Source organism: Sceloporus undulatus, chromosome 1, assembly GCF_019175285.1.
Source record: "Sceloporus undulatus isolate JIND9_A2432 ecotype Alabama chromosome 1, SceUnd_v1.1, whole genome shotgun sequence".
Classification (NCBI taxonomy): Eukaryota; Metazoa; Chordata; class Lepidosauria; order Squamata; family Phrynosomatidae; genus Sceloporus; species Sceloporus undulatus.
The window spans coordinates 165,225,494-165,239,920 of NC_056522.1; the positions used below are offsets into that span (position 1 = coordinate 165,225,494).

At 39.8% G+C, this 14,427-nt stretch overlaps 1 protein-coding gene across 1 annotated transcript in view; it reads left to right on the forward strand.

Moving 5' to 3' along the window:
* The window catches only part of ATIC (5-aminoimidazole-4-carboxamide ribonucleotide formyltransferase/IMP cyclohydrolase), a 40,651-nt gene that overhangs the window by 8,672 nt on the left and 17,552 nt on the right, over positions 1–14,427 (forward strand). The window contains exons 3-11 of the mRNA XM_042445721.1: positions 1,434–1,510; positions 2,219–2,285; positions 4,818–4,906; positions 6,602–6,753; positions 6,846–7,002; positions 8,919–9,044; positions 10,037–10,144; positions 11,179–11,264; positions 13,941–14,030. Of these exons, the coding sequence (XP_042301655.1) occupies positions 1,434–1,510; positions 2,219–2,285; positions 4,818–4,906; positions 6,602–6,753; positions 6,846–7,002; positions 8,919–9,044; positions 10,037–10,144; positions 11,179–11,264; positions 13,941–14,030 (952 nt within the window). The remainder of the gene's footprint in view (positions 1–1,433; positions 1,511–2,218; positions 2,286–4,817; positions 4,907–6,601; positions 6,754–6,845; positions 7,003–8,918; positions 9,045–10,036; positions 10,145–11,178; positions 11,265–13,940; positions 14,031–14,427) is intronic.

Genomic DNA, 14,427 nt, shown 5'->3' on the forward strand with positions numbered 1-14,427 from the left:
CCCAGTTCAGCCCCAAGTGTGATATTCTCCCCCCTTCATCAGTACACTGTAGAAAATAAGTGGATTTCAGGCAGATATCTTTGCCAGCCCTAGGCTGAGATGCTGAGGACTGAACCAAGGACCTGTTCCATGTAAGCAGGTGTTCTGTCACTAAGGCACCTCCAACTAACACGTTTTTTTTTCATTGCATCCACCTTGAAAAATTAAAGCCTCTATACCAAGAGAAGGAGCTGAAATTCTCTCTCTCTTGCTCTCTCTATCTGTGTCTATATCTGTGTCTGCATCCACACTGCAGAAATAATGCAGTTTGACATGGCTTTAATTGCTATGCCTCAATGCTATGGAATGCTAGTAAATGGAGTTTGATGAAACATTTCACCTTCCCTGTGAGAGAGCTCTGGTGCCACAGCCAGGATTCCATAATATTGAGCCATGGCAGTTAAAATGGTATTAAACCAGACTATTTCTCCAGTATGGATGCAGCCTTTATCTGGATATCCAGAGCATTGTGATGATTAACTAAAAAGAATACTAGAATGATAGAGTTGGAAGAGACTACAAAGGCCATCCAGTCCATCCTCTTGCCATGTAGGAATACACCCTCACAGCACTCCTGACAGATGGTCATCCAGCCTTTGTTTAAAAACCTTCAAAGAAGGAGACTCCACCACGCTCTAAAGCAGCATATTCCACTGATGTTTTCCTAATGTTTAGGTAGAATCGTCTTTTTCTGTAGTCTGAATCTGAGGTTAAGAATCTGTAGTTAAGTATTTTCCCTTAAATCTGGAGTTTGGGATCAAATTTTAGCTTATTAACAGGACCTTTGGGAGGCTGTAGAGTTAATCCTTCTTGCTCCGTCTCCTTCTGAAATGAGAGGGTGGCTCCCAGCATCGTTGTCAGGATCAATATTAAGGCTTTCATCCTCACTGCTATGTCTGAACTATGTTGAATTCCCTATATACAGTGGATGTAAGTGTTCAGCATGTGAATTGTGACAGTCCTGGTTGCATTGTATAAATTCCACAAAACTAGCAATTAAGTTGGATTTAGGTAATGGTTTGTGCTTGCTGCCATATTTCTGCATTTTCAAATATCTACATTTTTGACAGTCAACATTTACCTAAGAACATATGACATTCACCAGTTTTGATTATTTACTGGGACATGCACATTAGAGGTGCTGCAAACTGTTAATGGATAGATAGAATACTGAATTTTTAGAGGTACTGTGCAGCATTATGGGTTGAGAAAGAACTATTGATTATCATGTTTATCAGAAGAATCATTGCTAGTTCTGAAGTAACCTTTTGGTTTAAGTCCTCAGACTGCTGTTTGCTGAAATAGCAGATCAGTGTTTTATTCTTTTTATATGTGTGTACATGCATGTCGAATGATGGAACAACCTTCTACCTTTTCCCTCCATCTTTGGATAGAGATGTTTCTGATCTCACTGGCTTTCCGGAAATGTTGGGAGGGCGTGTGAAGACTCTTCACCCTGCAGTACATGCTGGTAAGTGAAGATTAACAAACTGTTGTGTGTCAAAAAATTGTATGCAGCTTGTGTGGTGTTGAGGAAGGATTGGCTTCACTTGAGTTGCAAATAACATGAAGCTTTTCTTTCATTGAAATGCTAAGTTTGAGTCTAGACTATGCCACTTGGCACTGCAGATGTGAGCTCACATCACGAATTGCACATTCCTAGAAAATAATTTCCTCCATGTAGAAAGCTAGTCCTAAAAGGGTTCTAAGTATTTCCCCAGATACCCAGTTTATAGCATGTAGAATAAGGGCTAGAATTAAATTCTTTATGATTACCATTCACCCAGTGAGATAGCATGTCTGAGCCCTGTTGTGCATTATAGCCCATGATTATTGTTTTCAATTTGCAAAACCTTAAATCAAATGGATTTATAGCTTAGAAACCTGAAGAAGAGACTGGAATCCTGTTGAGACATTAGCAATAAGATCTGTGAACATACTGGGTTTTCACTTAGAAACATATTAAAGACCTTGCTATATATGCTTAATTACTATGTGCCACATTTCAGATGGTCAAGAACAATGTTTGGTGGCTAGTGTTTATTTTTATTATAAGAAAAAAAGTGGGTTCATGCTGGAGGAATAAGATATCTGCGGATTAATATAACTTTCTGAGAAGCAGCTAGTGATCCAGTTATTCAACACCTTTTTAAGTGTCTTTCCCCCCCAAAATTCCTAGGTGTACTGGCTCGAGACATTCCACAAGATAAAGCTGATATGGCTAAACTGGATTTCAGCCTTGTAAGGTAAAGTCTTTTAACATGTAATACTGAGTTAATAAATAATCTTGAGATTAACCTCAGATCTGCAGTCGACACCAAGGCTTCTGTTCCTCCTCATCTGTGTCTCAGCTTCAAAAAATGATCAGATGCATTTAAGGCATCTTATGTGAGTTGGGTTCTTTTAGGGGATTGGGAAGAAGGGTAAACTCAATAGCAGAAGAGAGTTATGGGCTTTTTTTTCTTTTGAAACAACAGCAAACATACCCTTTTGAAATTTACATAGTAGTGTTTGCATTTCAACATGCAAGTCAACCTTAAACATAAGATTGCAAAGTTTCAGGGCCATCACTATGATGGGATCCTGTCCAGGAATCTGTCTGTCCCTCCCCTTCTGATATGTTCCTTTGCCCCTTCCCACAACATTCTGTCAACCAAAGAAGTTAAACACATTATCAGTCTGATTTTGGAGCTCATTGTACTCTGGGCATCCCATACAGATAAATACCAGGTGAAAGATAATAAACCTAGTGTTATTTGTGGGCAAAACAAAAAACAACCGTCATTGAGAACTTTGCCTATCCATGAAATAACCTAGTCATCAAGTTCAACAGTATCCAACTGAATAAACTTAAGGGGTTTTCATTCATCCCATTGTTTTAAGGAACATTATATTCCATTAAAGTGCATAATTGTACCATAAGAACCATACTTAAATTGTACCATAAGAACTATACTTACATAAATATTAGAGTGGGATGATCAGGGTTGTAAATGATTAATGACAACAGATCTCACAAATCTTGTAGACACTATCTGAACATCTTATGCACACTCACTGCATTTCACAGCTGCATTAAGCATATTGTTGTGATTTCCTACCAGTGGATTGACTCCAGAGATTTTGTTTGCTCCTCTTCCTAGTATTCTGGCCTTAATACCTGTTGTCTGGATAGAGATGTTTCTGATCTCACTGGCTATATAGCTGTAGCTAAACTCACATCCATCCACATCTTCAAGTTGAGTAAAACCTTCAACTTTATTTAGTAACTTGGACAACAACTAATAAAACAGCTCAGCATTTAACAGTAGGAGAAGAAAATGGATGACTGAAAGTAAACTGGTATAAAGTAATGGTACAGTGACTAAACATAACATTTAATGATGCTATAGGATGTAAGACATCTGGAGAAAGGTAGGCCAGTGAGAAATCTGCTACAGAGAAATAATCAAGCATGGCAATGGTTGGGCCTGATCTGTTACTAACAGTTCTAAGAAGATTTATTGTTACAGATCTGTACAGTATAAAAGAATGTATAGTTGATCATACCAGTTCTGAAGCTGCCTTTCCCAAATCTTAGGCAAGTTGGCCTAGATTCAACAAAGAGTTTGATTAGCTCACAAGCCAGGTCCACTAGAAGGAGAAATCCTTTGGAATATTCTGTCTGTCATGGAAAAAATAATGCAATCCAAATTTCATTTTATGGCGATACCTTTATGGGGACAACCAAAAATGAAAAATATATTACACTGTTGTGCATTACTCAGTTTCCACATAATATAGGCATTTAAACAGGCAATACAACATTTGCTGGGAGGAGAAGGTTCACTGTTCTGATTAAGTAATTAAAAGTGTTTACACTACCCTTGGTTTTCATATAACAAAAAAATGTTCTGAGGATTGTGATGTGAGACTGCAATATTATTATGCACTGTAGAAAGAAGAATCATTGTTTTTTCCAACTTTGGTGCATAACTCTGAGTTAATTTTGAAGTCCAGGAAATCCTTTTGTTGACTCTAGACTGGTGGGCAATAATCTCTGGGGCAAATTTTGTTTGTTTTTCTATGTGCCAACCACAGTCAGGTTCCCCCCCCCCCCCCCCCCAAGCTAGTTGTCTGGCTCATGGCAAACTGCTAAAAAGGGTATTCTTGCTAAACCCTGTAAATATCTTGTTTGATTTTTCACAGTCTGGCCTGAGTTGTGATGAACTGCTATGACTCCCATCACTATGGTTTTTAGTGAGAGAAATAAGCATGTATTTAGCTCTTTCTCTGTTAGGATGAGTAAGACCAAAAAGTACTTGTATTTGGCTGGACTGTGCCCATAGCTCTCACTTTTTAGTAATCTGAGAGCAGCGTGAGTCTCCTGCTGGTACCTTTTCTTCCTTTGAACTATCTGTATAGATAAATAGCACTCCTCTTTTGTTGAGCTACCTGAAAGCAACTGTTAAGTGATGACCTGTTCCCATAAGCGGCTTCGCTGAGACAGTGACTTGGAACTGGCATAAGAGTCTTCCTGCTGTTACAAGGCCTGTGGCCATGTTGAATTCTGAACCTATTCAACCTCCTCGCGCTTTGCCAGCAGATCAGGGATGAATTCAACTGTGATATCTCATTAGGCCTTCATTAAAACCAAAAAAAAAAAATCTGTCTTCCCTTATCACAAACAGATGTATGGCACTTATTTTGATGTTTGATCGTGGAAGAACATTCAAACAGTGCTGTCCTATATAGCTGTTTTTTTAAAACTGAAAACAATATTCTCCTCCTTTTTCCAGAGTTGTAGTTTGCAACCTCTACCCCTTTGTCAAGACTGTGGCATCCCCAAATGTAACTGTTGAAGAAGCGGTGGAACAGATTGACATAGGTGCGTCAAAGAAACTTTTGTTCCTGCGGGCTGTGCTCTGGAAATACATATCAGTTGCATGCCAATTGAGTGCCACTTGTTGCTCTTTTATTCATTATTATATTGTTTTTTTCCAGAAAAAAGTAGGGCTGAAAATTTTTCCAGTGCTGTGGATATTGTTATGTGATTTATCATGTTTGATTTGGATATTATATTCAATCTCCTTCAAAGCTTTATATGGAAATAGTTTTACTGGAATAGGAAGAGAATTGTATAGTATAGACTTCCTTTGTATTTAATGAAAAACTACCACACTTGAAAGACCATCGGTTTTTTAGGACACATACATAAAGAGATCTGTATCTTACACCATCAATTTTAAATTTCTTTGCTGAGGTATAACTTGTACCTTCAGCTTCACTTATTCACTCTCTGCACTATTTATCAGTTCCATTTCAAATTGTGAAAAATCTGATTCAGCACAACTAGTTGAACGCTGTTTCACTAAAGGATGGATGTGAGTCTGTATGCACAGGCAACTTATCACGGTTTGTCTTGACTGCTTGTGACTGACTGCTTGTGATTGAGAAGCAAGAGGTTTTGTGAAACAGAAACAAGCCAGGCAGAGCTAGAACAAAAGTTTTGCAATGCATCCATTTCCCTGAACACTGGGAGTTTGTCAGAGCTTGTGTCCATAGAAGAATAACTACAAGTTCATATCCTATATTTAGCCCACCTAATATGACTGATTGCAGACAACTTTGGATAGGTAAGTGTGTGTGTAGTTTATATACAGTGTGGAAAATATAGCACTGGAAAATATTCTGGAAAGTTTCCCACCCCACATTTCTTTTCTTAATTGAAACAAGCTTTCAGGGGTTTGTACACACTCACTCTTCCCCATCAGTGGTGTATGTGGGCAGTCTTGTACAGCCGCAATGAAGTTGGACATACAAAAATAATGACAAATTTTAAAATGGTTTCCCAAATACATTTGGCCTACAATAGGCAGCTGAACATACTGTATATACTCAACTATAAGTCAATCGCATGTATAAGTTGAGGGCAGGTTTTGGGGCCAAAATTATGGATTTTGATATATGGATATATGGATAAGTTGAGAGTAAACTAGGGGCATGTTACAAAGGATCTAAAGGATGAAGAAAAAGAAAACAGTGCCAAAGAACCTACAGAATTCCAGCAGCCACAACTATTTGTGCTCACACTAAAGGTTGGATGGATGAAAAAGTAGAAGGGGACCAGTGCTTCCAGGACAGATTACACTCTTGCCTTTCACCAGGGGATGGTTTCATTTTTTAAAATATGAGTTAAAGTATATACTTATATTGACCGATAGATAAATTGACTTAAGTTTTTGGGTCAATTTTTAACTAAAATTTCTAGACTTATATACATGAGTATATACAGTAAGAAGCCAATGCAGAAATAGCTGCAGAAACATTTTAGCTATATACATTATTGTAGTACACCCTTTGCCATCCCTATCTTCCAGGTGTTTTAAAGTCCAGCTCATATCAGTCCCAGTCAGCATTGCCACAGTGGTGATAGACGCTGAAATTTAAAACATCTGGAGGATACCAGGTAGGGGAAGGCTGTGTAAGAAATGAATGTTGTTGAGCATAGTATTTCTGAGGTGTCTGGAATGCTGTATAGATAGGAAAGTGGTGATGTTTTCCTCGTTTCCCTTAATCATAGGAGGTGTAGCCTTGCTGAGGGCTGCAGCAAAGAATCATGCTCGTGTGACGGTTGTATGTGATCCTGGGGACTACACCACCGTAGCAAAAGAAATGAAAGCCTCCAGTAATAAAAATACCTCTTTGGAAACTCGTCGCCAGTTGGCTCTCAAGGTATATGGTAATCTCTTTCTGTGAGTGGTGTATTTTTGCAACTTTTTAAAGTATCCTGTCTGGTGCTTGAGTCTCAGCCCCTCTTTCTTCAGGCTTTTACTCACACCGCTCAGTACGATACAGCCATTTCTGATTACTTCAGGAAAGAGTACAGCAAAGGAGTGTCTCAACTTCCCCTGAGATATGGCATGAATCCACACCAGACTCCTGCTCAGCTCTACACTTTGAGGCCTAAACTTCCTCTCTCAGGTAGGATATGCTTGAAAATGTATCATTATGGATGCCATGGAAATACTTGGCCATGATGCTTCTGAGTATCCCAAGCAGCACATAAATTAAGTTGTTTTAACTTATTTTATAACCCTGAGTGGTACGTATCATGCCAGTATTGCAGTTGGCAAACAGAGTAGCATCCCCATTCCTAACCAGTACGTTCATAACAAGGATGAGATAGCAACCAAGGACTTCTAGCAGGCCTTTGAAAATTGATCTTGTATTATAACCGGTATAGTGTGCTGGACTTTTATTTGGTTTTTTTTAATAGTTTATATTTTTAACTGATTTTTAATTTTATGATGGTTTAATTGCTTTTTAATTGTTGTGTGCTGTCGATTTTTTAACTATATTGATTTTAATTGTTCTAAGCCTCCTTGAGTCCCAAATGGGGAAAAAAGAGGAATTTAAATAAAAATAATGATGAAGATAATAATTGTTGATTCATGTCTCAGTCATATAGGCATTGCATTTCACTAACTCTCAGTAGTTCTGGCATACTTGCCAAAATGTTGGACTTTGACTGGGAGCATGTGAATTCCAGTCTCCTCTCAGCAGCCAAGTTTGTTCATTGACTTTGATTCAGTCACTTTATCTCACTGCATTGTGAATATCTTTTAAAGATTAAAAGAGGAAGTCTGCCCTGAGCTTCTTGCCAGAAAATTTCACAGCTTTCTCATAGACTTCATTTGAGCCCTTCTCCCCTTGTTCGGTGCTTTCCCATATTGTTAGCTTGCTGCATTTCTTGGGAGTTCAACCATGTCAGCTTCTCATTCTTTAAAAGGTTGTATTGTGATACATTTTTGCAAATAACTTTGCCATCCGGGACAGAAAGCTTTTGTTCCATTACTTGATTTTCCCTGCATCTTCTTTGCCTCCTTTCTATTCACCTACAACCTGTTCCTAACTAGAACTTGCCCATGTTTTTCAGAGACCTAGGCCTAAATCTAGTTACTACTCCAAGCTAGAGTAAATCTATCCAATGAGATTTCTGTAACTGTTGGTTCATCAGTTGAATCAGTGGGTCTGTTCCCATAGATATTAGGTATTGTATCTAGGCCTGAGTCATTCAGGCTTTAAACTGGAAAACATCATGTTTATTCCATATAACTCAAGAGTCACATTCTGACTTTCATTACTAAACATATGAAGAGATTCATGAAAACTCATGGAATAACTTTGTCCCCCTGATGATATTGTATGTGTCAACGATGTTCCCTAGAAAGTGTATGGAGCAAGTCACCTCTATATGCATAGGGCTTCCTTCAGGGAGATGTAGCCATGAGGTTGGAAAGATACTGAATACATTGACAGGAGGCACAAGATTTAAATTTAGTACAGTGGTGCCTCGGGTTACGAAATTAATTCGTTCCGCCGCCGCTTTCGTAACCCGAAAAGCATTCGCAAGCCGAAATGCCATAGGCGCTAATGGGGAAAAGCCGCGATTTCGTGCGAAAAAGCGCCGAAAAGCACCAAAATTTTATTCGTAACCCGAAATAACCTTCGTAACCCGGAACAGTTATTTCCTATGGGATTTTTTCGTATCCCGGAAATTTCGTAACGTGGGTATTTCGTATCCCGGGGTACCACTGTATATCATATTAGCAGGCCACATAAAGTGCTTCGAAACCTTGAATCCAAATGTGCTTCCTCCTTCCCCCTTATTATGCTAAATATTTAAAAATCCACTTTTGTTTTCTTTTTTCTGTTTTTCCCCCTTTGTGCTTTGCACTGTGAGGGTTAAAAGGAAAGAAATGTACTGTTCCCGTAACACTGAGTTCTGAAACTTAGCATAACTGAACTGATCGGTAAATATAATTGATAGCTTGACTGTTGAGGCTCCCCACAGAATGGTCTTCATGACTGAATGGGCTTTTCTCATCTGCCTGCAGTGCTGAATGGTTCCCCAGGGTTTATAAACCTTTGTGATGCTCTAAATGCCTGGCAGTTGGTCAAGGAGCTCAAGCAAGCTTTGGGTATTCCAGCCGCAACCTCCTTCAAGCACGTCAGTCCAGCTGGTAAGATGACAGCTTCAACTTCTGCTCTGTCTTGTTTATGTGGCTGTGCCTTCTCCTGCAGCTTATTGAGCTGTCATTTAAAAGGTGCTGCATTCTTTGCATGCATCTATCAAGGTGTACCTGTGGAGGGATGCACAACTGTAGAAGATCTGGAGGCCATTTTTTTCCTTTCTTAGACCCTGCACGGGCTGAACCAGCTCCTGGCTTTACCATCTCTAAAAAGGTGTTTTTGTTCTGTTTTTTGCTAAAATACAGCACAGAGGCATGAACACAGGAAGCATGATTGACACATTTTTAAAACAAAAAAGTGCAATGAGGGAGGGGACACTCAGACTGCAAAACTGTCCTTTGAGGGTAACATGTTTCTAACCCTTGTTTAGAAGGTTCTAACCCTTCTTTAGAGAAAAGCGACAAAGCTATTACCTGCAGTGTTCTTACACCTGACTCTATTTTGGAGAACAGTTGATAGGCAAGATTCACCAGTGGTCTTTGCCTCTGTATGAGTGGCCTGGAGAAATAATGCCACATATCTTCAAGTGAAGTGTGGGCAAAGTGTGGGACATATGGCTCTATAACTATTTTTGTGGACCTCATGGACTTCTCAGGAGGGGTCAGTTGCACCCTTTACGGAGTGTGAGGGGTATTTTTACCATTTTGTTTTAACTTCCATGGACCATTTTAGGGCCCAGGAGAGACCTTTTTTAAAAAATGATCAAGCAGGGACTTCCCTGTCATTTCCTATTGTAAAAAAGGTGTTTCCTGTGCCTAAAATGGTCTGAGGGTGCTAAATATGTTGTGAAAATGTCACCACTTCCCACAGAGGGCATTTGGTGGCAATAAACTTATTTTCTTTTGCATGGGATGGGTTCAACTGTGGGTGTATTCCCTAAACTCCTCCAAGATGTAACCTGAGGAACCCCTCCAGATTACCGGTGAGTGATGGAGGGTTTTTTAACACTTTGCTTCCTGTCTTTGCTTGTTCTGTCCTGCAGGTGCAGCTGTTGGAGTTCCCCTCACTGAAGAAGAAGCTCAAGTCTGTATGGTGCATGACCTGAAGCCCACCCTGACACCCCTGGCAGCAGCCTATGCAAGGGCAAGAGGTGAGTTTTCAAAACTAGACTGCCTCCACCCCTTAAGTATTATTGCCCCTGTAGAACTCTTGCCCAGATACATTTCGACATCCATATCTGCAAGGGATACATTCCCTGACCTACTGCAGATAGCGAAAACCACAGATGATGGTGAACACTTTATTTCTGCTGGAGATTGATCACAGAGTCGCACTGGGACTCCAGATGCCTAGAGAGACTTTTTTTTCTAGATGTGGGAAAGTGAAACTCAACCTGTACCAGTCATCCTGGAATCGTTGATAGGGTTCATCACATTAAGCAGTTTCTTTATGATATTTGTCAAGTGGCAAATGGAGGAAATGGTGTACTGTTTTATTAGTCAGTGCTACTCAATATTGGTTGTTCCTGGACTGGTGCCTGTCTTCAAGTCATTGTCTGCTGTGCCAGGAGAGTTCCCAGGAAAAAAATGAAACAATTCTCCCTGGCATATTGGATCAAAACAATTGTTGGTCCTGCGCATCAGATAGCTTATGAAGCACTGTAATACAGTACAGTACAGTGTAGCATAGTATAACTGACTCAACTTTAGTGGCTACAGTTTTTTAAAAAAATGATGCTTAGCTTGATTCACACAAATAAGTGAAGTCACGGTTCCTGCTGCAGGGCAACTGCTTGCTCCTTCAGAAAGCAATCTGTTTAATACAGCAGCTCAACAGACAGATTTGTTGACTATTGGTTCACCACCATGCTGTGGAAAACAGCCTTAGAGAGACTGTAAAGATGCTCAGTCCTGCCAGCTAAGCTGCTGCATGGAATATTTGCCTCCTGGGGCAGCTTCTGCACTTCTTCATTTGAAGGAGCTGCTGTAGTAGGCTGGACCTTCAGTAAAAACCCTGCCAATCCCAAGTGGCTTTAGTTTTATATCTGGAAATGAGCTGCACTAAACACTGTCAGACCTGGCACCTAAATAAACATATCTAGGATTGGGTGGGACACGAAGAACCTAGCATAATGTGGGCCCTTACTCAATAAGTAACGTGGTGCAAAATTTTACTTTTTTCTAGGTGCTGATAGAATGTCATCTTTTGGTGATTTTATTGCGCTCTCAGATATCTGTGATGTCCCCACTGCAAAGATCATTTCCAGAGAGGTCAGTGTCTCTGGCATTCTTTACTTAAATGCAGATGGAGTTGGTGTTATCGATGCATGATTAGAGGGTGGGTGGGGATAAGGAACAGTTTTATCAGCAACTATTATTTTGCATTGCGCTGCCTGAAAGTGTCATATAAGATAGTAAATGGTGGTAGGCAAGTAAAGATGACAACCACGGAGAAGGGAGTAGAGCATGTTTACAGCTGAGGTGCAGAGGTGGAGAATGGAAGAAAGGAGGTGAGGTGAAGATGTGGTCCTTCATGGGGACAGATCCTGCTGCCTCAGGCAGCCTCTTCACTCTGTCTAATGTTAGGGCAGGCTCTGCATGTGTCACAGAAAGTGAGGAATGAAGGGATATTCCTCAAAGGTGTGACATGCACACAGCAAACTGTACCCTGTGCTTCAACAAATAACAGTTCTAAAATGGAGGCTAGCACAAGAATGGTTGTTAAGGCAAGATAGTATAAGCTTTGTTTGTAACAGCACTATTTTACAGAAGAGGGGGAAAATAGGATTGTTTGGTGTCTCCAGTGCCACAACAGGCTATACTGGTATGCCTGCTGTTGGCCAGAAGTGATGTTTCAGGTGACTACCAGTTACTTCTGATTCCTTTCTGGTTTGGTTTTAGTTTTACTTGCTATTCAGAGGGGAAGCATTTTTGGACCTGGAGTCTTTTTGTTGGCTGGTTGCCTTTGTTTCCAACTTACGGAGACCTGAAGGCAAATCTTTCATGGGGTTTCCTTGGCAATATCTGTACAGAGAGGTTTTCCCATTTTGTCTTCCTCTGAGGGTGAAAGAATATGACTTGCTCAAGATTAAATTACTGAGTGGAGTTTTGAACCCCGGTCTCCCAGAGTCCTTGTCCAGCACTTAGACCACTACACCACATGGAGCCCTATAGTCTGTTATTAACCAAAATAATTTATTTTGGGCTGTAAATACATTTTAGGGGATCAGGGTTTAGGAGCAGTCAAGTGGCCTCCAGGAAGCCCCCTTCCCTGGCAAAAGCTGCATAATACTCACCTCTGCCCAAGCAGATGGAGTGGTATGCTAGTTCAAAGAGAGAATTTTGAACAGAAGTGGTAGATAAATAGAGAATGCATGGAAATAGCTATGTATTCTCCCTTGCATGCACATGCTCTCCCTTGGCCACCTCAGAGTCTTTTGCTCATTCTTGTCTTTTCTAAAACAAAAACAGGTTCTTTTGCTAAGATGGCAAAGTAATGCTACTAAATCATGAAGTCTACACATTACGTGTGTGCAGAAAGCCTTACTGTTTCTCTGTAATTGGATGTAAACAGTACAATTGCACGTTTGTCCACCTTTCCCCTGAATCCTACTTGACTGGTTCTTGGGAGTCAGCCTACATTTTGAAGAGAATGGAAAAGCCAGGCATAATGTTTTTCAGTAGCTCAAATCAGGGCAAAAGTTCAAGTGAAGAGGCATTTTTTAAAGTTCATTGGCATTTGGAGCACCTTTGGCCAGGACCTAAGTGTGCTAGATCTCAAATTGCAATACCACCAGAGTTGTTTTCTTAGACATTTGCAGTTCAGTATATTTAAAAAAATCCTTGTCCCTCCTTTCTTCACAGTTCTGAAATAACTGGTGGAGGTCAATTTTCTATCTTTAAGCTACTGAGAACATAATTATGCACTTCATCACAAACCTCTGGCTGTGTGTCCGCCTATGGACTCTGATGAGTTGATAACACAGCATCTGATTAAACAGATGAGATAGAACTGGGTGGGGACTGGGAAAGCAGAGGGAACAATATCAGTGTTTATGCCTAATAATATGTAATGCTCAGGGAATAAACACAAGTTGCATTGATATTTTTTCCCTTTAAAAACACTGATATAACTAAGCCTGCAAGCATAGGATTACAAAATGATGGAATAACATTTGTGACGTCATGTGTGCAGTCATTCATTGGATATGATTTATTTGATTTATACCCCACCATTCTCCTAATAAGGCAACCAAGGTGGGTGGATGAATGTAAATTTATTATTACCAGAGACACCTAAGGACTATACTGGCTAAAAGTCAAATTGGGTTATATTTCTCTCTCAGGTTGAGTTTTTGTTCAATTTTTTTTAAAGGCAGGAAATTAAGCAAGTTTGTTCTGGATCTGTCTCTGATCACAGGTTTACCAATTCACTAGGTAGATCATGGCCTCAATTCTATTGCTGATTCCAGCTTAGATTAAATGCAATAAATCAGTAGAATTTACCTATCTGTTGATTCACCATTCAACAGTCGATTCATTAGATCTACTCAGGTTTGGAATAACCAATATTCAGGCCAGTAACGTGCAATATGAGTTCTTCTGGAACTTCAATTTACAATACCGTAAGTTCTTGGATTTGGACATCTGTGATCAGAAGTGGGACCTGCAGCCAAATATTGCCCTTTTCCAGGATTCTCCCTTCTCCCTGATTTCTAGGTTTCCATTCCTCCAACAGCCATTCTGTATTCCATATCATGTTCAGTCTTCCAGATTCCTCCACCTACCTATCACAGGTTTCTGCAGAAATCAAGCCTGTAAATACCAAGATTGGTGTGTTGACTTGGCTACATAAACATTGGCTCATAGAAAACTGAAGTTTGCTACAATTTCATAAAGATGCTATTTTATTGATTTTGGTCAGCATAGTCTTTTTTGTGCATGCAGGTATCTGATGGGGTTGTGGCTCCAGGATACGATGAAGAAGCCCTCAAAATCCTATCCAAAAAGAAAAACGGAAGCTACTGTGTTCTCCAGGTTAGTGTTTGGATTGCTCCAAGGCATTTGAGTAAGATGGGATTTGAAAGGTGCCTTATCTCTTTCCTGCCTCACTTGCTCTAAACTCTTTATTTACTAATGTTGCCACTTCCTGCATCAATTTACTTTGAAAAAGTGATAAGTGAATGTAAATAAAGATGTGTATCTCTTCAAGTTGCATGTAAGGCTTTAAGAATGTAGTCTCCAAGTTAATAGAATAATTCCAAGCAATTTTGGATAGACTGAGTCCAGGTTGTAGCATGCTTACTGTTTATCTTGCAAACGTGTCTTTATCATTGTGATGATGGCATAAAATCACTTTGATGTGCCATAATGAAAGTTTAAACATGGAACAATATGTTGTCATGGTTACCAGGAAAACTTGACAAGCATGACT